General features: G+C 35.3%; 1 protein-coding gene across 12 annotated transcripts in view; it reads left to right on the top strand.

The window, feature by feature from the left end:
* The window catches only part of CEP170 (centrosomal protein 170), a 131,485-nt gene that overhangs the window by 87,782 nt on the left and 18,037 nt on the right, over nt 1–25,666 (top strand). For 9 of the 12 annotated variants that reach the window (XM_070385336.1, XM_070385333.1, XM_070385332.1 and 6 more), the window contains 4 exons: nt 5,365–5,514; nt 8,197–8,323; nt 10,516–12,351; nt 19,871–20,105. In XM_070385336.1, the coding sequence (XP_070241437.1) occupies nt 5,365–5,514; nt 8,197–8,323; nt 10,516–12,351; nt 19,871–20,105 (2,348 nt within the window). The remainder of the gene's footprint in view (nt 1–5,364; nt 5,515–8,196; nt 8,324–10,515; nt 12,352–19,870; nt 20,106–25,666) is intronic. The other 3 variants (XM_070385334.1, XM_070385342.1, XM_070385335.1) reach the window with 2 other exon arrangements.

Raw genomic sequence — 25,666 nt, 5'->3', positions numbered from 1 at the left:
TGATTCCAAAATAACTTGTTAAAATGTGTAATTTAAAACCTGTGTTTTGTAAGTTTTTCTTTGTAATAAGAAATATGAAAGCTGCAAAAGACTTGGTTGCATCAGAAGAAATGTGTAAGTTTCAGGGGGATTGCTTTGATTAATAGAAATCTAGAAATACTTTTCAGTTTCTATTAATACCCACTTAAGCACTTAATGCTTAAAAATCTGTTTGGCAAAGAAAGCATAAGATGGTAATTGATGAGCCCTCAGCAAGATTTAGGCATGAAAGAAAAGAATGCAGGACAATAAATTAAGCCATAAAAAGGAGAGAAACTGGACATTTTAACTGTAGAAGCATTAGATAAGAACTGAGTGTGATTTCAGTATACAAAAGGAGGAACTAATAGAGAATGCTAAACAGTGATGAAAAAGGAAAAGAAGGTGGCTGTAAGAGTCCAAAAGAATAGGAAGAATCAAGGATGTAGGATAGGTTCTGGGAAAGGACAGAGATTTACCCAGACAGATGAAAAGGAAGAAGTTGTAAGGTCAGATTGTGCCTTTGAGTTCAGTTCAGTCACTCAGTCGTGTTTGACTCTTTGCGACTCCATGAACCACAGCATGCCAGGCTTCCCTGTCCATCACCAACTGCCAGAGTCCACCCAAACCCATGTCCATTGAGTCAGTGATGCCATCCAACCATCTCATCCTCTGTCATCCTCTTCTCCTCCTGCCCTCAATCTTTCCCAGCATCAGGGTCCTTTCAAAGGAGTCAGTTCTTTGCATCAGGTGGCCAAAGTATTGGAGTTTCAGCTTCAACATCAGTCCTTCCAATGAACACCCAGGACTGATCTCCTTTAGGATGGACTGGTTAGATCTCCTTGCAGTCCAAGGGACTCTCAAGAGTCTTCTCCAACACCACAGTTCAAAAGCATCAATTCTTCAGTGCTCGGCTTTCTTTATAGTCCCAACTCTCACATCCATACATGACCACTGGAAAAACCATAGCCTTGACTAGACGGACCTTTGTTGACAAAGTAATGTCTGTGCTTTTTAATATGCTGTCTAGGTTGGTCATAACTTTCCTTCCAAAGAGTAAGCGTCTTTTAATTTCATGGCTGCAATCACCATCTGCAGTGATTTAGGAGCCCAGAAAAATAAAGTAAGCCACTGTTTCACAGTCCAACTCTCACATTCATACATGACCACGGGAAAAACCATAGCCTTGACTAGACGGACCTTTGCTGGCAAGTAGTGTCTCTGCTTTTCAATATGCTGTCTAGGTTGGTCATAACTTTTCTTCCAAGGAGTAAGCGTCTTTTAATTTCATGGCTGCAGTCACCATCTGCAGTGATTTTGGAGCCCCAAAAAATAAAGTCTGACACTGTTTCCACTGTTTCCCCATCTATTTCCCATGAAGTGATGGGACCAGATGCCATGATCTTCGTTTTCTGAATGTTGAGCTTTAAGCCAACCTTTTCACTCTCCTCTTTCACTTTCATCAAGAGGCTTTTAAGTTCCTCTTCACTTTCTGCCCTAAAGGTGGTGTCATCTGCATATCTGAGGTTATTGATATTTCTCCCGGCAATCTTGATTCCAGCTTGTGTTTCTTCCAGTCCAGGGTTTCTCATGATGTACTCTGCATATAAGTTAAATAAGCAGGATGACAATATACAGCCTTGACGTACTCCTTTTCCTATTTGGAACCAGTCTGTTGTTCCATGTCCAGTTCTAACTGTTGTTCCTTGACCTGCATATAGGTTTCTCAAGAGGCAGGTCAGGTGGTTTGGTATTCCCATTTCTTTCAGAATTTTCCACAGTTTATTGTGATCCACACAGTCAAAGGCTTTGGCATAGTCAATAAACAAATGTTTTTCTGGAACTCTCTTGCTTTTGCCATGATCCAGCGGATGTTGGCAATTTGATCTCTGGTTCCTCTGCCTTTTCTAAAACCAGCTTGAACATCTGGAAGTTCACGGTTCACATATTGCTGAAGCCTGGCTTGGAGAATTTTGAGCATTACTTTACTAGCGTGTGAGATGAGTGCAATTGTGCGGTAGTTTGAGCATTCTTTGGCATTGCCTTTCTTTGGGATTGGAAGGAAAACTGACCTTTTCCAGTCCTGTGGCCACTGCTGAGTTTTCCAAATTTGCTGGCATATTGAGTGCAGCACTTTCACAGCATCGTCTTCCAGGATTTGAAATAGCTCAACTGGAATTCCATCACCTCCATGAGTAGGAGGTGACAACCCACTCCAATATTCTTTCCAGGTTAATCCCATGGAAGAGGAACCTGGTGGGCTACAGTCCAGGGGGTCGCAAAGAGTTGCACACAACTGAGCAACTGAGCTTATATATAGTTTGTTTGTTTATTTTTTAAATGCCCTATGGTGGTGAACCCAACAACCTACAAATAATGTTACCATACCTCAGTAGCAGGTTGTTAAGACTATTTAAAGTAGCCAATGCAAAATAGCTGTGAAATACCAAAGTGAGATGCTACATACCACGTGTACATATTCAAAGGAAAAGATTGAGAACATGTTCCCTAATTCTGTCTTCTTACCCTAAACCTAGAGGCTCCTAGAGGAGTCACAAGTCACTCCCTCATATAGAGATGCATCTGTCTGGATCAAGGGAATTATAGGGAAGAATACATGAAAACACTCCCAGCCCCTAAGGTAAATAAATAATTTTTAAACTGCCAGTACCACAGAGCACAGAGAGTACAAGTTGAAAAAGAAGTTTTCTGTTCCCATACCACTCCTGCTCCTTCCCCATGCCCTTTGGAAAAATTAAAAACTGACAAACTTAGGAGGAGGATTCTACTTAGGAAATACAAAAGTTGGACAGGTATCTGCTCTTTCTTTTTTTCTCCCTTTAGACTTCTAATCTAAAAAAGTTTCTAGCTGAATGAGAGGCACCCTGATTTTGTACTTTATCAGGTTTGGGGGTTTAATTGAGCCCTGCGTAGTGGGGAAGAGAAAAGATTCATGTGCCTAGGTTAGCATAGTGTGTTTGTCATATCACTGAACCATCTAGGAGGAGAAAGTACAGATAGGTTGAGTAACTGTTTGCAGTTAGTGATTTCAGTGACGATCACCTGGGGACAAAATCTAGAATGAAAAGATGAGAAAATCTAGCAAGCTTGGTCTCTGCTTTGAGGAGCCTTCAAGTTGTGTTTAAGTTATTGTATGCGTGTCAGATTGTATGTACTTTTTTAGATGTGAAAAGTACTATAGCTTTAAAGTACACAGTATAGCCCTTTCTGTCTTCTGTGTTTTCACATGAAAGTTGTAGATTTTTTATACTGAGACATGAAAATGACAATTTAGATTTCAAGCTGAACTAGTTACTAGTATCATTAATTTTTCAAAACACTATCAAAAATATAGGTATGAACTTTGAAGGCTTCCTTGCTCATACAGCAAGCACTACTTCAGGCCGTATTACTTGTTTGGAAAATATCAATCAATTGCTACTTGTCTGACAGATATATGTTTAGCTGTTAATATCTCTAATGTTTTAAAAGGAATCTGTAGGAAGTCATGTGACTACACTTTCTATACAGCTTCAGTCCCCCTCCCTAAAAACATTAGTTTTTTCTGTCTGTGTCTTTCATTATTATTTCAAAATAGCGTCAGAAGCAATTTGAAGAGATTTAATAGATTCGGAACTGCTGATGCTTAGATATTTAAGGAAATCAAAGTTTTGGAAGTCCATTTCAAGTATGGATTAGAATTAACTATCATCAAATCAGAAATTAACTGAAGGTAAATTTTATATTAATGTGCCAGAGAGATACAACATACAAGTAATCACATGTGATTATTTTTATCTTTTTCTCAAAAACTTGGGTTGTAATTTTTTTGTGTGATTATGCAAATAAAGAAATAAGCTTCAGTAAATGTGGAATTCAGTGACTTGAGTTAGAGATAATTTTAAAATTTTAAGGTAGTCATGCATAACTTAGTAGGTCTGGTTTCTTCTTTACAAGTGGAGTTGAAGGCAGAGCACATGGAAAGATATATTTAGTATGTCTTACTGCTATTCTTGTTAAACTTGCTAATTCTGCTGTTTGGCAAAATGAAATGGGTTTGTTTTTTCCCTTCTGTATACTAAAAAAAATTCATATTTGATTTAATAGTCAAAGAATAATACCAAGTTTTCTCTTAAAGCAAAGAATATTTGAATATTGAGTGGTTCAACAGAATATTAAATCATAATTCTTGAGAACTGTACAGTTACATTTGAATTAAATATTAAGTAATGACATCTAGTGGTAACATTTCCAAGTTCAGTGAATTTTGCAAATTTGGTATTTGCTTTAATAAATGTAGACTTCAGAATTTATCAGCTACAATTAAAAAGTAGCATATCATTAAAAAGTTTTCTAGAAAATAGTTTAACTTAAAGATTTTTTTCCATTTTTGTAGAAAATGAAGGCTCTTTGATTTTATTCTAAAGCTCTCTTCTACAAAGTGCTAATTCAAGCACATGTTACCATTCTTCATTTTAATAATTAGAACCACAACTAATACCTATAAATAATAACCATTGGCAACCAAGTAGACTTAAGAGTAAAACGGTGTTAAAGTTCATATAGTTATAAACTTTTCCCAGTCAATTCAAAGCCTTAGTTATGCCAATAAATGAGTAAGACTCAGGTAACTGCCCTTAAAGGTACATGATTGATTGTTGGTCTCTGTGTTTAGAATATTTCAGAAGTGTTGACTACAGACAGCCTTCTTATTGAAAATGCTAACCTGTGTGAACAGACTCAGGAATCTGCATTTCAAACAAAGGCCTTTAAGTTTAAAAATTATGTTCTACTGTACACAAAGTTTAAGAATTATAGTATATTTTATACAAAGATCATACAGTAAAATCTGTTATTTAGTACCTGAGAAAATTATTTGTATAAATTTAATTCATGTATGTAAATATTAAGCACTTGTTAGGGAAGGAACAGATAAAATCGACCATAAGCTTTAAGCTTCCAGCATGCTTCTCAAAAGCAGAGACAAGCTAAAGTGGTGTGGTACTCAGTCCTAACACTTGGCATCTTAAAATGCTTAACATTATTAACATCTTTTAACAAAGCAAATGTAATATCCTGAATATCTCTTATTTATTATTAAATGGTACATTTGCTAAATGTTTAAAAAGGTTAGTTACATTTACATGAGCTACCACTGCCCTGTTTTCATCTCCAGCTGTTACTCCTATTGGATGTTACCCTATCATTAAACAAGTTTCTGTCATTATTGAACTTACCTATAAAATTAACTTAAAATACTATTTTTTGCCTCTGAAGTTACTGATAATGCTCACATATTAATCTGCTACTCAGAATCTCATTTATAAAATAATTTTCTCCTCCTAGGTATTTGGAGTAGATGACAATCAAGATTATAATAGGCCTATTATCAATGAAAAACATAAAGATCTGGTAAAAGATTGGGCTCTCAGTTCTGCTGCAGTAGTAATGGAAGAAAGAAAACCACTGAGTACACCTGGATTTCACAACTCCGAGGTATACACATCTTCCTCACATTTTTTACATGCACAAAATATAAATTTTTATCATTTGTTAATTACAGTTGACCCCTGAACCACACGGGTTTGAACTGCACAGTTCCACTGTCACACAGATTTGTTTTTTCACTAAATACATACTACAGTAGTACATGATCCATGGTTGACTGCAAGGATTGGGAACCATGGATACAGAGGGCCACCTGAAAAATTATACATGGAGTTTTGACTTCACAGTGAGTTGGAGCTCTTATTCCCCCTCGGCCCTCACTTTTTTCCAAGGGTCAGCTGTATATTATTTTAAGCAGTTAATATATCCTCTTGTAAAACACCATAATTTTTTTTTGTCAGTCAGTGAGAATGTTAAATTTCAGTTAGCAGTTAATGAGCTATATGCTCACTATCTCTGACATTGAGATAAAGTGTGTGTATATATATGTATACACACACTACATATACTTACTAGAAGGTCATGTATTTGGAATGGAAAGATCTATCATGCAAGGTTGTGCCTGATACATACAACTTACAAACCTAAAGAAGTGCCCTTGTAGTGCATCCCAGGATGCAACTAGAAAGGGTGGCTTGGTTGATAGTCACGGAGTCAGTGCAGCATAGTAGAGCCTCTAACACCTGAGTACAGATCCTAGAACTGCCGTGTCTAACAGGGAACCTTTAAATCAGTCATTTCCTCTCTTCTCATCTTCAGTTTTCTTATCTATGCAAGTGGTATTTTTCTAAAACCCATTTACAGGGAAGGATATGAAGGATAGAAAGTACCCAGCAGAGTAATTGTCTTAGATTTCTGCAGTCAACAAATGTTTATCCCTTTACTACAAATGTTATTAGAATTTCATTGTACACTAATATATTGGAAGAAATGTAAAAAAATATGACTGAGAAGTATTATAATTTATTCAACTGACAAGATCTAACATTCATTGGAAGCTTTCTGCATACCATTTTACAAATAATGAAACTGAAGTTTGTAGAAATTAACTTGGTCAGGGTCTTAAAACTCATACCTTGTGAGGCCAGAATTTGAACCTTAAAGAGCTTTGATGTGTTAACCCTTTCTCTTATTCATCATGTTACCTTTCTAAAAATGAGTTAATTTAAAATATACAAATAGTAAATATATATTAAATATAAATTAAATCCTAAGGTATAAATAAAATATAAATGAAGTATTTGTGTGAAATGTATTCTTTGTAGTCAACTAAATTCAGATATATATTTGCTTATTAATATAGAATTTTTCCCTTTATGGTCTGCTATTTCCTGAAAACTGTCAAAACAATTTTATTTTGATGTTTTTCAAGATGCTTAATTTACTTATTGAAAGCAAGTGATACTTATTCAAAGCAGTGTTTTGGTATTCTGATTAATTTCGAAAGGGTGCTGGTGACTGTGAACTTGTTGGACTCCTTCTTCTCCTCGTTATCCCCTCAGCCCATGCCAAGTAAATTTATATATAGCCCAAGTATGTACCTGCCTTTGAAGGAACCACCTAAACTAGCCATTAGAACAGTCTTCACAGAATGGATCTACATAAATGTGTGTCTTTGAAACCCATTCTGTTGTGGGTATTCCTAGAATGATGTGAATGGCTCTGGTACCTCATTCAGTCTAAGAACTGTGAACAACTCCCACAAAATCTTGGCGGGAATTCAAAGGTTCAGCAGGCTTTGGTAACTTTAGGCTTTATTGTATGTATGTCACTTGTATGCAACTTACTATTTCAATCCATTATTTTTGAAATCATATAGTATATAGTCTTATGAATTTATCAGTTTTTCGACTGTCATTTGACACTTTTAATAAAATGCTTTCTGAGATAATTCAGAATAAAATTTGATCAGACCTTTCAATTCTTAGTTATCATTACAGATTCAGTACTGAGCATTGACTTAAATTTCTAGTGAGGAAACATTTTTTTCTATACACCTAGATCTTCCATCTTAAATACATAGACTGACCTGGGCCTAAGAATTATCAATATATAATCCATATATATGGAACCATATCATGAATTAAATTCTGTTTCACACTAATCATTTGCCTTAAAGACACATCTAGATGGGAGAGGTCTATGTTCAGACTGGTTATACAAAAATTCTTAAAGATTTGAGTGATTTTTAGCTTCTTCTGGAAATACGTATTGTAGAAAGAAACCTAAAGCTTTGGGCTTGTATTTGAAATCCCTGAAGACATGACCTGGCAGATTTGAATATGCCCTGAGAGTGTGGAACCAGTCTGATTCATGGAAACATTTAAAGGACTGAAGAACAACTTAGAAATAGGTCTTAGACTCTCTGTTCTATAGACTGGAGTAGAACTAACTTTGCTGTGGTAGCCATGAAGCTATTGTAGTACACCTTTTATTTAGCAGCAGTAAATTTTAAGCTCTAAGAGTTTATTTTAGTACCATTGTTAGTGCTTAATAAGTACAGAATATTTTACTACATTCACAGTAATAATCTTGTAGTTAAAAGAGATGCATGCCCTAGAAAATCTTTATATATAAGGAAATATAACAAATGGTAATATATCAATGTGAGGTTTAAATATTGCTTTATATGATATGTTAAAGGGAATTTAATGAATAAATGAAATTCTCTGAACATGAGAACAGGCTTGACAGACTAGATCATTTCGTTCTTTTATTTCTCTCCTTTAGGAAGGTACATCTTCGTCTGGAAACAAGCGTTGGGTTTCACAATGGGCTAGTTTGGCTGCCAATCATACAAGGCATGATCAAGAAGAAAGAATAATGGAGTTGTCTGTACCTGTTCCTTTAGAGCATGGTATTTTCTTTCCTTTTTTTTTTTTTTTGTGAGCCATACATCAGTTTTTAAAATACTATAAGCTAAGTCTGTGTAGTGAGAAGTGAATTAAACCTAAATAAATATATTCACATACTCTCAAGCTACTATATTATAGATTTTATTTTCACTAAAACTGCAGATATCATTAATAACCCTAACTGAAAATAGAGGTAATTTGTAGATGAAGCATATGTGTGTGTGTGTGTGTGTGTGTGTACTCACAAAAACTTATATATGACTATATGTATATAACATATATACATGTGAAAATTTAAAAATAAGACTAATACAGTTCCAAACTGTTGCATTTACTAACACATCAAATATTTAAATACCACTTTTTTCCATATGTTCTATGAAGAAAATTTACTTAGTACAACTTAATTTATTACATACATCTTTTGCAAATGTGTAATATGATTTTTATTACTACCTTTTTACTATATTTCTGTGAACTGAAATATAAAGTTTCTTTAAAAAAACAAAAATTATGCCTCTTATGATTTTATTATTAGATTCAGTTCATTACATTCTTCATTAAAAATAAAACCCTCAGGAGAATTTGTATGTAGCTTTTTATCTATTTTCTTAGCTGTGTTGTTGCTAGAAGTTGAAATAGAAATTTATTTTGTGTTTATTGTGGCAACCAAAAATCTTTTTAGGAATTTTGTAAACATTAATTAGTCAGGAAATATTTGAGCAAGGTACACAGCAGTGTACTAGAAAAGCTGTATAATTTATCATAAAAATTAGAAGTAATTTTTAATATTACCAAAAATCTTTCGAAAGACAGCATAATTTTCAGATTGGTTCACATAAACTGATTACTGTTTGAGGAACAAAAAAGCAAGTCAGGCTAGAGAAATTTATAAAGAATCATTATCAAAGTATTATTAGCTGTGGAATGCAAAATTCTACCCTTGTTATAAAAATTAATAATACTTGGCCTTCATTATTTTGTTCCTGTTTCATCATATTCTAAATGAGCTATCCTAAAATGTTCTTGTCATATATTCATTGAGTGTGTGTTAGGAGCCAGGACAGTGTGAGAATGCTAGGAAAGTACAAAAAGATAAAATAGCTGTAACTAAATAAGTTTAGTGCTTCAAGTAATACTGCAGAGATAAGACATAACCAAATAACATGATCATTTGCTAAATTAAAGTTACATTAGTAAGTTATTCAGTATTTTCCTACATTATAGCCATAGTATTGCTATGAAATTTAGATGCTAAAATTTTAAAATTATAAAGGGATGACCACAGAAGCTATATCTAGTATCTTTTTTCCACTTATACCCAAAAGATTTAAATGCTTTATATGTTAATTTATATTTCCCTAAAAAGATCCCTTTTCTCAGAAATACATTTCATTTATTAGCAGTCAGGAAAGTCCTCCTTAAGTAATATTCTCAAAGTCTCTCACATGGAAATGTTGAAGTTATATATTTTCCCATCAACTTCTCAGTTTGAGGCTTTAATATACCAGAAGATCATAATTTAAAAATAACTCAGTTTGTGAAATTATGACAAGTCCTGTCACCTTTTTCCGTTCTTATAATTGTTAAAAATCTTTTAATTAGCTTTGAATTTTTTCTTTTAGAAAACATTGTTAAAGTTCTACTTTTTCTGTTTTACTTAGAAAATCCAGACTTGTCATTCTTTCAGTAGATAATGATGCTATTAAAAATTAGGTACATTATTATTCTTTACTATGTAATTCAAAGTATAGCAAATAAACTGTTTATTAGAGATTATTTTTACAATTCTATATATATTATGCAGAGTCCATTTTTTGTGAGTGAAATTTCACAGATGGGACAAGTCACAAAAGCAAGAATGTGAACTTCTCTCCCATCAGATCAGATCAGATAAGATCAGTCGCTCAGTTGTGTCCGACTCTTTGCGACCCCATAGGTTTAAGATAAGATGACCCTAATTTTCATCTCATAAAATTTGCTCTCTTGACTCCTGTTAGTAATGTACCTATTTGTGCATCTCAGTGTTGCATTTTCTTTTTAAATTATACTGTCACAATGTTGGCTTATTTCTTCAAAATTTTACTTTATACTTAAGCCATTTCTTAACTTCAAAATCTAAGGTAATATGACATTTGTTTTATTTTCACTTTCTTGCCCTAGTAAGTTCCTTATTTGTTGTTTTCTTTTATAGATACAGATATCAGTGAATCTGGCATTTCACTGAGAAGTACTGGCTCAGCAGCTTCCTTGGCTAGTCAGGGAGAGAGAAGGAGACGAACCCTTCCCCAGCTTCCAAGTGAAGAAAAGTCTCTTGAGAGCTCCAGAGCAAAGGTTTTAGCACAGAGGTCAGAGATAGGAGAAAAGCAAGACACGGAGCTTCAGGAGAAAGAAGCACCTGCCCAGGTATACCAGAAAGATAAGCAAGACACTGACAGAGCCTTGAGTAAAATAAACAGGGCGGTAAATGGTGAGACTCTTAAAAATGGTGGAGATAGCAAAACCCTGCTTCACTTAGGCAGCTCTTACTCTGGAAAGGAGAAAAGTGAAACTGATAAGGAAACTTCTTTGGTAAAGCAAACATTAGCTAAAATCCAGCAACAAGAACAAAAGGAACAGGCACAGTGGACACCTACTAAATTATCTTCTTCAAAAAACATTGCAGGTCAGATAGATAGATGTAGGGAGGAGTCTTTTAAGCAGGAGTCACAGCCTCAAGAAAAAATTCCAGGACTTTCTGCAGGCAAAGGAGAAAGAGCAGTACAAAACGAGGGTAAGAGAAGAAAAGCTGAGGAAATTCTGAAAAGTCAGACTTCAAAGGGAGGAGACAAGAAGGAATCTTCCAAGTCATTAGTGCGACAAGGAAGCTTCACTATAGAAAAACCTAGCCCCAACATACCCATAGAACTTATCCCCCATATAAATAAACAGCCTTCATCAACACCCCCTTCCTTAGCATTAACAACAGCCAGCAGAATAAGAGAAAGAAGTGATTCCATGGATACTGATTCTAGTATGGACACAACCCTTATTCTAAAAGACACAGAAGCAGTAATGGCTTTTCTAGAAGCTAAACTGCGTGAAGATACTAAAACTGACGAAGGCCCAGATACTCCCAGTTATAACAGAGACAACTCCATTTCACCCGAATCTGATGTGGACACAGCTAGTACCATCAGTCTGGTTACTGGAGAGACTGAAAGAAAGTCAACCCAAAAGCGAAAGAGTTTCACTAGTCTCTATAAAGATAGGTGTTCCACAGGTTCTCCTTCCAAAGATGTTGCAAAATCATCATCTTCGGGTGCTAGGGAGAAAATTGAAAAAAAAACAAAAAGTCGTTCCGCAGATATAGGTTCTCGGGCAGACGGTCGTAAATTTGTGCAGTCCAGTGGAAGAATAAGGCAGCCTTCAGTAGATTTAACAGATGATGACCAGACCTCTAGTGTACCTCACTCGGCCATCTCTGATGTTATGTCATCTGACCAGGAAACTTACTCTTGTAAATCTCATGGAAGGACTCCATTTACCTCAGCTGATGAGCATGCACATTCCAAACTGGAAGGAAGTAAAGTAACTAAATCCAAGACTTCTCCCGGAGCACCTGGTTCATCCAGTAAATCCACCACTCTGCCAAGGCCACGACCTACCAGGACTTCCCTCTTGCGTAGAGCCCGACTTGGTGAAGCTTCGGACAGTGAACTTGCTGATGCTGACAAAGCATCTGTTGCTTCTGAAGTGTCCACAACAAGTTCGACATCCAAACCTCCCACAGGAAGGCGTAACATTTCTAGGATTGACTTGTTGGCTCAGCCTCGTAGAACAAGGCTTGGCTCATTATCGGCTCGCAGTGACTCTGAAGCGACGATCTCTAGAAGTAGTGCCTCTTCACGGACCGCAGAAGCCATCATTAGAAGTGGAGCCAGATTAGTACCTTCAGATAAATTTTCTCCTAGAATTAGAGCTAACAGTATCTCTCGACTATCCGACTCCAAGGTCAAAAGTATGACCTCAGCACATGGCTCTCCTTCAGGTAAATTGGATCCAGACTTTTTATAGTATTAGTGTATTTCTTTTATGTTTTGGGACTTCTTCTTTGAAAAACTGTTAGTGTTGATTCCCAAATTTTTCAGCAGAAAGATTATACTATAGAGAGTTTTGTTCCTTAAAAAGTGACTTTAGTTAGCTTGAAAGTGAAGTGAAAGTGTCAGTTGCTCAGTTGTGTCTAACTCTCTGTGATCCCACGGACTGTAGCCCGCCAGGCTCCTCTGTCCATAGAATTCTCCAGGCAAGAATACTGGAGTGGGTTGCCATTCCCTTCTCCAGGGGATTTTCTGACCCAGGGATCAAACCCAGGTCTCCTACATTACAGGCAGATTCTTTACCATCTGAGCCACTAGGAAGAAAAGTCAGAAGTTATATACACTTCCAGTTAAAGTCCCGGTACAAAATAGTGAATTCAAAATTTGAAGTATATTGAACCAATTTGGGAATTTTAATTGTCTAGTTGGTGCGATATCTGGGTTTGTTTGTCAGAATTAGATTAGGAATTATTATCTGGTCTATATAATAAAAATGAATATTGTGTTTCTGAAAACATGTTCAACTTTTAAATATCCTAACATAATTCTAAGTTCTTGTGAATCTGAAGAACAGTAGTATACTCTTTGTTACTCCTTTCAGAACTAAATGAAAAATGAGTTTTACTCTTTTCCTGTTTATTTTGAAATGTCTAATTTTTATTAAGTTAAATCGATTTATGATTGGGGTGGGCGGAAACTAATCCTTTAATTTATTTCAGTGGAAGAAGATGGATTCGTGAGACAGTCACTAAGCACATGGGCAAAATTGGGCTATAGAAATTTAACTGGTTATGGGCATTACCTCATAATGTGCCATCATATCATTTAACTGTAGTAATTAGCTGTCACTGATTGTGATAATGACAAGAGCTACTTTGTTCCCACCAGAATTAACTGCCTCTGGCATATTCGTCTGTGTATATACTTCATTTTCAGAGCTGTAGCCAGTGAGAATACATGTGTGACCAAAGAGTAGCAAGACAGATATTTGTGTGTATCCTGTAAACATGGTCTTATTACTTCATAATCAGCCTCATGTGGGTGTGGCTGAAAAAGGACAGTTGAGGGGAAACCAGCTGTTAAAGGACTTAAAGATTTATTTTTGTCGGTTACCTAAGTGAGCCCTAAATCTTGAGTGAAGAGTAAAGGGAAAGTTGGTATGCAGTCTTTTCTTTTAAATTTTTACTCCTGTCACAATTCAGCCTACAAAACCCCAAACCAGTGGTACTTTGCATGTGTTATTTTTTTCATTTTCTGTTCCCCCTCTCTTCTCTTCACTGCTGCTCTCCTCCACTCCATTCACATTCCCGTCTCCTGGGCTGTGGGTGAGGCGATGGTAATCATCATGGGTGTAGCTGAGGATAGATAACATAGAGTCTAGATTCTGAAAGAATAGGTGACATTTCGATTATTACCCCTGTTCTCCTTGTTTCTACACTTCAGACTTTGGTTGGTGGCTAATAGGTGTGTTGCCAAGTATTTAAAACTACTGTCACTTGACTTAGCTTACCCCCTGTTGTTACCTGGTGTTCTCGTGGCTCTGCTGCTTCGGTTCACATTGCCTTTGTGCTGCATTCTGCCGTGTGCACTCTGATTCGGTTTCTTCTGCCACAGTGCTTGTTTCCTCACCGCAAGTCTATTTAAGTACATGAAAATGTTTAAGTGCTCTTCTGTCTTAACATACGTTGTACATTACCATGTAGCATGAAACTCGTGATAACTCTTCCTTCTGTATTAGTTGTCTAGCTCTTAACACATGAGTAATCTGATTTTATTCTCAATGTTTAACAGAGGGACTTATTTGAGATGCAAACCAAATATGACTATTTCTAGCAAGTCTAAGAAACAGCTATAAGATGCTATATATATATATATATAAAATATATATATGTCCTTATATATATGTGTATGATGTCTTTAAATATGTCTTCAAATTCTATATTTTAGCCTGTATTTTGTTTTCTTCTTCTTTGAGTACAGAACTTGATAAACATGCATCTTTCTGTGTCCAAAAACTACCTTGAATTACTTAATGAAATTTCCTAGGGCAGATTGAGGTATGTGACTTTGGCCTTCTTCAAACTTACTAGCAGTATATTAAATAATTAACATCATTGAATTTAATAGTTCGAAGGGTTATTCAGTTTAGAGAACTAAAGCCAAGATTTGGAATAACCTGCCTGGTCACATAGATATATCAAGAACAGGTTGTGAATCCAAGGCATTTAATTCCCAGCCTATTGCTTTTCCTCCCACAATCAGTCCAGCTCTGAGAAACAGACTCCACTTACGTGCAGACTTCCAGAGGACAGCTAGGCTATTGCATTATTATCAGGAGTATATATACAACCAATATACAATATAAATATTTTGGTATTATTCACTATAATCTTTTAATTATGATGTTTTACCAAGTTCATGTTCTCTTGCCCACCTTTTGAGCCTAAAGCCACATTGTGGTCCAGGATTATATATTCAGACTCTTTTAAGATGCCTGTTTTCCAGTTTTATATCCTATCTAGGACAATGACCTGGATCTTTCAGTCAGTGGTAACATACTAAAATAGTTACATGTGGTAAATAGTAATTACAACATTTCTACTTAATATAATTATAAATCTTAAATGGAGAAAGGAAATAAAAATTCTTAGCTTTTGAAATATTTAAAAGAATGTGAAACCATCCTTGTCAGCGTTGCTAAGCACACTATAAACTTTTAAAAATCTTAAAAATGCCTGACCCTAGAACCTGTGAAATTATCCAAACTATAATACATAAAAATAATTCTGTAAAGCTTCAAATTATATATTTTAGCCTATGTTACGAAAAAGCTTTTCCAAGAAATGACTATGATAAAAATAGAATGGAAATCTTGTATTTGGCAAAATTAAGAGTAAGATTTCTTCTATGCTTCTTTAATTCTGATGTAATATGCTTTTAGGAGTTTAGTCCACCCCCCGCCCTCACCAACCCTTCAAAATTTTTTTCAATGATCCTTCAATATGAAGTTATATTGAATATCCAGATTTATTTAATATATTTAATAAGATATATTTAAAACTAAGTACCCTGAATTACCAAAGTAAGGCTTCCCCAATGGCTCAGTAGGTAAAGAATCTGCCTGTAGTACAGGAGACCTGTATTGATCCCTCAATCAGGAAGATCCACTGGAGAAGGAAATGGCAACCCACTCCAGTATTCTTGACTGGAGAATTTCATGGACAGAGGAGTTGGGCAGGCTACAGTCCATGGGATTGCAGATAGTCGAACACAACTGTGTGACTGATTTTCACTTTCACCCTGAATTATCAAAGTAAGGCAGTTGGTTTTCATTATGTTTTAAGTATACTTTCTAAAATTTTCAAAAATCATGTTAATGTCCTTAAAATTTTTTTAGACTTTTTGCTTTCCCATTTTGATTCTAATCCTCAAAATTTATGGATGATGATGTTAACTCTTGGACATGCATGGGTTGAGTTATTTCTTCCCAAGTCAAAGACCAATACAGAACACCATGATCTTATTGTTACATGCTCAGACATATTAAACATGTTTGTGGCTTAATTTCCCACAAAAGTATTTTTGCTAAGTCACTTCAGTCGTGTCCGACTCTCTGTGACCCCATAGATGGCAGCCCACCAGGCTTCCCTGTCCCTGGGATTCTCCAGGCAAGAATACTGGAGTGGGTTGCCATTTTTTATCTAGGTATAAAAATGTAGTGTTTGTCTTCTGAAATTTATTTGTTACATCTGTAGATAATGATGTGTTTTGATGTCAGCAAAGTTTTGATTAAGAGTAAAAGAAATCAAAGCACTCACAGATAAATGATCCTAATAACTCTTTTTCCCCTTTTAAAGTATTTAGACATCATGAATAGTATATTTTCTTGATGAATGTAGTAGTTTATTACTTCCACAAGAGGGAGTGTTGTATAATTTTATAGCTAAAATGAGCAGACTTCTAACTAACATAACTAGAATAATTTTCAGGTTAGCTACAAAATAAGCCCATCTTACTTTTTCTCATATTACTATATGTGCTGTCCAGCACTTCATCAACCCAAGAAGCTTCTTAGAGATTGGCATTTTAGATACCTTCAACACAGATTTTCAATTTAAGCATTTATCTGAAATGCCTTATTAGTACCAGTATATCAAATGAGCCTAATAATATAAAGTTACATTTATATTCTCTAAATATTTGAGATAGTTACATTTGTTACTACTAGTTAATAGTTACATTTGATTCTCTAAATAATTTTATCTAAGCAGGGTAAAATTCAAGAAGAAAGTAAAAATTTTTTCAGCCCTGTAAAAATCATAAAACAATCATTCTATGAGAATTCTAGGATGTCTTTTTTTTTTTTAATTAGTCTAACTTGAAATTTTTTAAAATAAAATATTTATCTAATTTTAAAGCACTTGGAATGAGTTTTGCACTCTGAGTGTCAGTAGATCTGGCTTAAACTTTGATTTAAGCAAGTCACAGGACCTTTCTGGGCCCAATTTTTATGTATAGATTGAAGAATTTAAACTAGCTCATGTCCAAAGGCATTTTATTCTAAAATTCTATGAAATAAGTAGGCACTGGGGAAAGTTAAAAACATTTTTACTTGAAGTTTCGTCTACAAAAGCTAGTTAGATTATAGGGATTTTTCTTCAGATAAAATATATTGCTGCTATAGTTTGGAAGCAAAGATTAAGAAAGCAAAGGTATTGAGAGAACTTCTTCGACAAATAATAGGTTAGAGGTCCTGGCTTTAACTCCCATTCACAGTCCCTTTCACCAGTAGTCATCATGTCTCATTTTTCATTCAGAGATTAACTTAAGCTTTGCTTCATAGCACACCATGTATGATATACTTTCCATTGGTAGAGATAACCTTTAGTTATTTGAAGACTTACTAATCATATTTTTATTTTATGCTATGACCTATCTATTTTATATTTTCCTTCTCTCCTTCCTTATATTATTTTTTTCATTTTTTATGCAGTTTTAAAGCTTACTTTTTATAGTTATTCCAAAATACTGGCTGTCTCCCCCATCCTTGAGCTCATCTTACACCCGATAATTTGTACCTCCCACCTGGCTCCCATATTGCTTCTCCTCTTTTAAAAGTTATTCTTAGAAACTTCAGCATTTTTGCTGGATTCTGGATAGACTTATAAAAAAACAGGTGGAAAGTTTATGAATTTCATTTGAAAAAGAAGTTTTTCTTTTATTCTTTTCTCCAAAAGGTAATGATTTTCTGACCTGGAGAGTTAGATTGCACAATTTAAATTCTAACGGGGCTCAGCTAATATACAGTCACCTGGTAACTTATGTCACCTGACATTTAGCCCTTGTTTCTCACTTTCTCATTCTGCTTTCATGTGCTCTGCCACTCAAGGAGTCTACCAGTTATTGATGCCATTCTCTCTAAATTACCTCCATATTAACAACCTGAGTTCTGTAATACCTGTTTTCATACCTTCTGTAGTTTATTAAAACTCTTTGTTACTGATTTTGTCTCCTCTCCAATTTTCAGTTATAGGTATGGTTACATAGTTTTCAAGTCAAAAATCAGGAAATTTAATCTAACAAAAGATCTTTTTTATTTACAGATTTCCTTTTATGAATAATATTCTAGGGTAACAAAATAAAAAAAAAAACATTTAGCATTTAATGAAATACCTTTATTAAAAGGTACAGATTTGTTTGCTATATATCTAATTGCCTTGCTGTGTTTCTTTAAAAAAAAAAAAAAAACTTATTTACTCTTGTTCCTTAATTTTTCCTAAAGCTGTTTTCAAGTCTTAGGGTCAGTTCAAATGTCTAGAAACTAGTAAATTTCCACCATGGTAAAAGTATTATTTGTGTTAATAAATTATCTTCTAATGTTAAAATCAGAAATTATTTTTAATAATCCCTTCAAAAAAAACTGATTAATTACCTGGAGTTCCAGATATGTGTTTATGTACACTTTTACAGAAAGCCATGAAATTTTGGCCTATTTTCATTCTCTCAAAGAAGAGTTTAAATCCAGACCAATGGGTAGGCACTGATTTATGATATAGTCCTGATGACAGATTTCTCTGTTCTTAAAGCAGTTCTGGGAACAATGTTTATCAATCTTTTTTGAATGCCAACTCAGCGTTACAGAACCTTACGCAGAAGTGAAGTTTATGAAAGAAAAGAAAGACAAGAAAGGCATAAAATTCAAGTGGAGTAGGATAAGGGAATTCTAGACTTCACCAATGTACACAGCCTAGAGTCAGCTTCTGTTTTATAAAAGAGAAAGATAAAGAAAGCTCTTAATATTAACAGCAGTTGGAACTTATAACAGAAGCTAAGGTTTAGCCACCAAAAACGTCTCATGCTTTTTTACTAGATTTTCCTATTTTGAGGAAAGGAAATGGTCAGTATCTAGGAATTAATTCATTTATTCAAACATATTTATTAAACATTTGTTAGCCAGACACTGCTAAATGCTAGGAACCTGTTAGTGGTTAAGCAGGCATAATTCCTGCCCTTGTGAAATTTTCCATAGATTAGCCATTTTTTCCCTATTTTTTAACCTCTTTATGCTTCATACTTTATTTGCATGTTTAATTATTATATTAGCAGTAGTAGTGATCTGTCTGCATTAATTTGTCTTCTGATTTTCAAATGTGTCTGCAAAACCATTTTTTAAATCTTTACTAACCTTAAATAAGAAAGTGATTACCACTTTCTTTAATGTGACTATTGTCAGTATCTCCTGTGCCGTAAATGTTAATGGTTGTGAGAATACCTTTGTAGGTTTTCACTCCTTGTAGGTTTTATTGCCATTGTCTATTTTCACCTGTATGCTTTCAATGTCAAAGCAGCAGAGTTGTATTGAAGATGCTTTGTTGTGTTTTTACCGTGTAAAAAGATTTTTTCCAATCATAGCATAACAGGATGTTGAATGACAGAGGTAATGTTTTTTTTTTCTGCCATAAAGGCATAATTTCCACAGCAGGAATTATGCATATTTGTTTGTTGGGAAAAGAGGGTTTTTACCATCTCCATGTTGAAAAGTCCATGTGGCATGAGGAAATCTTTTCCCTTATTTTATTTTTGTTGTTGTTGTTGCTGTCATTAAAAAAAAAAATCCATAAATGAGAAATATTTGCAATTAAATAGTACCTGAGTTAAACATTTATGAATAGAGCTTGCTTAGTTGTTTGTCATTAGTCAGTTTTTCATCTGAATGTTTGTTTACTCACCATGCTACAGAAAATGTGATCTCTCTATTGTTCTTAATTCTTCATTGTTTTTAATTCACCAAAGTATGATGTTTCTATCTTTAAGGAGCAGTAGACTTAATGGTTTTGTAAACTATGTGTATGTCAGTTTTTGAAAATTGTGCTGTGTGTGGTCTCATGGTGTTTTTGAAATCATGATTTTTATTTTCTCTCTTTTAAAAGATAACATAATAATTCTTTTTTAATAATTAAACTAATTTAGTAAATTCAAGATGGAGGCGCTTTCCTACTGATTATGCTTCCACCTCAGAAGATGAATTTGGATCAAACCGTAATTCCCCTAAACATACCCGTCTACGTACTTCTCCAGCCCTGAAAACGACTCGATTGCAGAGCTCTGGGTCAGCAATGCCTACTAGTTCTTCATTCAAACACCGGATAAAAGAGCAGGAAGACTACATCCGAGATTGGACTGCCCATCGAGAAGAAATAGCCAGGTTGGTTTTAATCCGTGATCTCTAAGAGTTGAAATTATTTGTTACTGTTTCAACTTGATAATAAGATTAGCTTTTACTTTGTTTGTACCAAGAAATGAAATCCACAGAGAAGTAAGAACTTTAGTTTTGTTGATAGTATTACTCATTACCCTTTTTTTTTTTTTTTAATGCAAGTGCTACTTACATAATAAAGAATTTATTTTGGTAAACTCCCCTTTCTTATTTCCAGTAGAAACGCTGATGAATTAATATAATTTTGAAAGGTGGTCAGTATCAGCTCTACATAATTGAGAATTTTTATTTTTTTACCTTCCAAAGAGGTGTACTTGTTAGAGATGTTGCTAACGTTCTCTGGGGAGAGTTAGAGTAGGCAGATTATTACTTGCACTTTTATGAGTTCATTAGATTGAGTTAGTACAATCCTTTAATAATTAAATGAGAATATTATTTTGAATATTAAATATGTTTATAATAAACTTAAGATTACATAATTAAAAGTAAAATTCTTGGTGCAGATGTGATTTTTAACCCTAACATTGCACTTGACCATTAAATAGAGGCTCTATTCAAATATATGTTACAGTAGTTAGGGTTTTTTGGTAAATTTGTAAGTTATTAAATTTTACTGCAGTATGCCACATGTTTCCTAAACATTTTCACTGTGTACATGCTAAAATTATTTCTGCTTTAGCTTGAGGTCCTAATTTTCTTATACTTGACAACATTTATTAAAGAAATTATATATAATAATTCATAAATTCCTTTAAAATTTTTTATGATGATTTTATGATGTTTATCTTTTTTTCTTTACTCTGGACTTCTGAGTATTGTTTCTTTTTTTTCTTAGATCATTAGTTTATTGTTTTTGTTGTTGTTGTTGTTCAATGACTATTCACTTGTGGTTGCTTTTAGTTCTTGCAGAACATGCCTTCTAATCTCATTGTGTTGCTTAAACATTACTTTTTGGCCATGTAAATGACAATAATTGTTGAAGCATTGTAAGCCAGTTCTGATTAGAGTATGGGCATGTATGTGCTTTGGGATCCATGCATTACTGTGCATTGTGCTAAGTCACTTCAGTCATGTCTGACTCTGTGCAACCCCATGGACTGTAGCCCACCAGGCTCCTCTGTCCATGGGATTCTCCAGGCAAAATTACTGGAGGGCATTGCCATCCCCTCCTCCAGGGGACCTTCCCGACCTAGGGATCAAACCTGCATCTCTTATGTGTCCTGCATTGGCGGACAGATTCTTTACCACTAGCGTCGCCTGGGAAGCCACTCCATGCATTATTATGGGCCCACAAAACTCCTGCAATGGGACAGTCTTGATACTACATTTTTTTTTCTTGTGGGCACAGCTGGCAACAACAGGCCTTGCTCTTGTCTCATTTTTTTTTCCTCCCCATGGAGAAGTCTCACCACATGAACACAAGGGGTACACGAGGGAACTAGAGTGTTCTGCTTTTTCTTAGGAGGCTTTGCCTCTTAAGCTCTCTATCCTAAACTAGAAGACTGAACACCTTCTTCTGGGCCAAACCCACTTCCCTGTCCCTAAACAGAAAAAAATTATGATACAAAGGGGAAAGTGACTAAGAACTGTCTGTTATATTTTCACTTGGTTTTATTTTGTTAGTATGTGTATTTTATTACCCTTGTCTGTATATATTTTATTATCTGTAGTAGTACTCTAAGGCTAGCCTATTTAATACCTAATGATTCTATGCCTTTTTCCTCCAGTTTGTTAGTAGCATTATGTTAATAAAATTTGCTGTTGGGATTTAATTTTTCAAGGTATATTTTCCACTCATACATCTCACAGGAAGAGAGAGTATTTTTATTTTTGTTTATTAAGATATTAAAAAAAGTAAGAGGGGAGGATAGGAAGTACAGGAGGAAAGAAAGTTGATGTTTAATGTTCTATAGAATACTGACGTTTTCTTAATGTGCATAAATTTATTTTCAAATAACTAAACTAAATAGAATGTGAGAAGTACATGTTTTATTTCTGTAAGTTGGCTACCACTTTCACTTAAGAAATTTGAAAAGCATAATAGTGATTTTAATTGATTACAAAATGTTTTATGCTTTGTCGTACTCTTTTTGCTTAGATTTTAGAGCTATATTACTAAGCCAGCACCTTTACGCCTCTGCAGTTTTGTTTTGGATCAAATTAATGTTTGCATAAGTTTTTTTCATGTATTGTATAATCCCCATCCACATGTAATTCCCATCCACTCGACAAAGAATTCTTAAGCAACTTGTATGAGTAGAACGTAGTATTTAGCATGAGTGAAGTGTAAAGATGACTTAGACATGAGTGTCCTCAGAGAGTTCGGAGTCAGAGGAAGGAAGCAAAGGTGTTCTGATATGAGCTGATATCGGGCAGAGTGGTGAAGAGGTTATAGAAAGGGTGAAGTTTGAGCTTCCCTAGTAGTCCAGTGGCTAGGACTCCGTGCTTCCAATGCAGGGGGCCTGGGATTGATCCTTCGTCAGGGAACTAGATCCCAACACTGCAACTGGAAGAACCTGCTTGCTGTAACTAAGGCCTGACACAGCCTAATTAATTAATTAATAATTTGTAAAAGGGTGTCTACAACAGGAATTTACTGGAGGTTGAAAAGAGAAAAGAAATAGCGTGGAAAAAAAAGGGATGGGTGAAGTTTGTCCGAGTCTAAGATATAAAGGTGTATAGTTAATGGATGACCAAATTGAAGATAATCCTAAGCCAGCTAAATAATAGGAGACGTTGAATGCCAGCCAAGAAGCGTACATATTATTTTATATATATGACTTATGTTTAAGATTTTTGAAAAGGATGATAAGATCTATATTAAAAGAAGGTTACTCTTAAGAGCAATTTGTAGAATTGTTTGAGAGAGCAGAGAACCTAGAGATTAACTAGTAATCTGTTCTAGAAGTTAATGTGCAAGGCATTGAAGGCCTAAGTTAAGATAGTGTTAGTGACGGTATAAGTGGAGATATGGACGTGTAATATTTGACAGTGTTTGATGATTGCCAGAATAACTCCATGCTTGTTCAAATGAATATTGTTAAGAACTCCTATGAGCAGAATGTAGTTTTTAGCATGAGTGACCCGTAAAGGTGACTCAGAAATGGATGTCTTCAGAAACAAAAGACAAAAAGAAAGATAAGCTCTGTTTTAGGCATGCTGACTCAGGTATCGGCAGGTACTTTTGGAACAGACGTGTGAAAGAGTATAGCTCTGCAGCATAGGAAGCTCATGAGAGCTAGAATCATCGTTTTGGAAGTCAGACAAAAAGAAAATAGTTGAAGCTGTGATCATAGACATTGCCAGGAAGTGGTGAGTGAACTGAGAATATTATTGAACTCTGAGGGATAACCTGATATGATCAAAATCATGGACTCTGGGATCAGACCTTCTCAATTCAGACCCAACTCTGCCATGTGGTCTGTAAGACCCTAGACAAGTAAGTAACTATGCACTAGTTTCATGTGTAAAATGGACATGACAATAGTGTCAGCTTGAAAGAGTTGGCAAACCAAGGCATGTGCATAACCTAGGGCTTGACATATAGTAAGCTATCAAATGTTAGTTATATTTAAATGGAGTGCAGAGAAAACAGTGGTGTGTGTATATACTCAAACATGATTGTATTTATAACATAATTGTGAGCATTCAGTTTTCTGTATATTTGATAATATTAAATTTATGAGACTCCAGATATAATTGGAGTTTCAGAATCAATGTTGTATTCTTCAGTTCAGTTCAGTTCAGTCGCTCAGTCGTGTCCGACTCTTTGCAACCCAATGAAGCGCAGCACACCAGGCCTCCCTGTCCATCACCAACTCCCAGATTTTACCCAGACTCGTGTCCATTGAGTCGGTGATGCCATCCAACCATCTCATCCTCTGTCGTCCCCTTCTCCTCCTGCCCTCAATCTTTCCTAGCATCAGGGTCTTTTCCAATGAGTCAGCTCTTCGCATCAGGTGGCCAAAGTATTGGAGTTTCAGCTTCAACATCAGTCCTTCCAATGAACACCCAGGACTGATCTCCTTTAGGATGGACTGATTGGATCTCCTTGCAGTCCAAGGGACTCTGAAGAGTCTTCTCCAACACCACAGTTCAAAAGCATCAATTCTTCGACAGTCAGCTTTCTTTATAGTCCAACTCTCACATCCATACATGACCACTGGAAAAAGTATAGCCTTGGCTAGACGGACCTTTGTTGGCCAAGTAATGCTAAAATATGGGAAACCTAAGAATCTCAACCAAAGTTTCATTCAGATTTTCATTTCAAACATTGTTTTACAATGTTCTTTTTTCCTAAGAATAATAATTCTGATATATAAGTAGTCTATTTTTAATATTGAAATGATTATTAAATAAATGTGTCATAAAACACCTACCTAATGAGTCTTATTCCCTGATTTGATTGACCCCAAAGTTGTCATCTGACACTTCCGGGTCAAGAGGAAAGAGGTTTTATTACTGAATCTTTTACATATATTATTTTTATTCAGAGATCAGATCAGTCGCATCCAACTCTTTGCGACCCCGTGAATCATAGCACGCCAGGCCTCCCTGTCCATCACCAACTCCCGGAGTTCACTCAGACTCACGTCCATCGAGTCAGTGATGCCATCCAGCCATCTCATCCTCTGTCGTCCCCTTCTCCTCAAGCCCCCAGTCCCTCCCAGCATCAGAGTCTTTTGCAATGAGTCAACTCTTTGCATGAGGTGGCCAAAGTACTGGAGTTTCAGCTTTAGCATCATTCCTTCCAAAGAAATCCCAGGGCTGATCTCCTTCAGAATGGACTGGTTGGATCTCCTTGCAGTCCAAGGGACTCTCAAGAGTCTTCTCCAACACTACAGTTCAAAAGCATCAATTCTTCGGTGCTCAGCCTTCTTCACATAAGTATATTTTTTAATATTTTAAAATACAGTGATGGTTTATATTTTTCAAGGCTCAATATTTGTGATTAAAATGACAAATACATGGTAATCTTAATGGCAAAAAAACAAATCGTGAGTTTAATACATTTTATTACAAGTTTTTTTTATATTTTTGGTAAGAGCCAATTTAATTTAGTGGCCAGAATTAAGTGATAAGGATTTCCTTGTAATATATGCACGCTTAGTTTTTTCAGTCATGTCTGACTCTTTGCAGACACAACTGAAGGCTGTCCATACACACTATGGTCTGTAGCCTGCCAGGCTTCTCTGTCCATGGGATTTTCCAAGCAAGAATACTGGAGTGGGTTGCCATGCCCTAATCTTCCCTACCCAGGGATTTAATGCATGTCTCCATCATTGAAGGTGGATTCTTTACCCCTGAGCAACCAAGTAAGTCCTTATAATATGTAAAGCAATGTAATGAAACATTACAAAAGTAGGAAGTCAAGAGATACCTGGAGTAACAGGCAAATTTGGCCTTGGAGTACAAAACAAAGCAGGTCAAAGGCTACCAGAGTTTTGCCAAGAGAATGCACTGGTCATAGCAAACACCTTCTTCCAGCAACACAAGAGAAGACTCTACACATGGACATCACCGGATGGTCAACACCAAAATCAGATTGA

Source organism: Bos mutus, chromosome 16 (genome assembly GCF_027580195.1).
Source record: "Bos mutus isolate GX-2022 chromosome 16, NWIPB_WYAK_1.1, whole genome shotgun sequence".
Lineage (NCBI taxonomy): Eukaryota > Metazoa > Chordata > Mammalia > Artiodactyla > Bovidae > Bos > Bos mutus.
The sequence above is the reverse complement of the archived record's forward strand: the minus strand, read 5'-3'. Positions and strand labels throughout refer to the sequence as shown.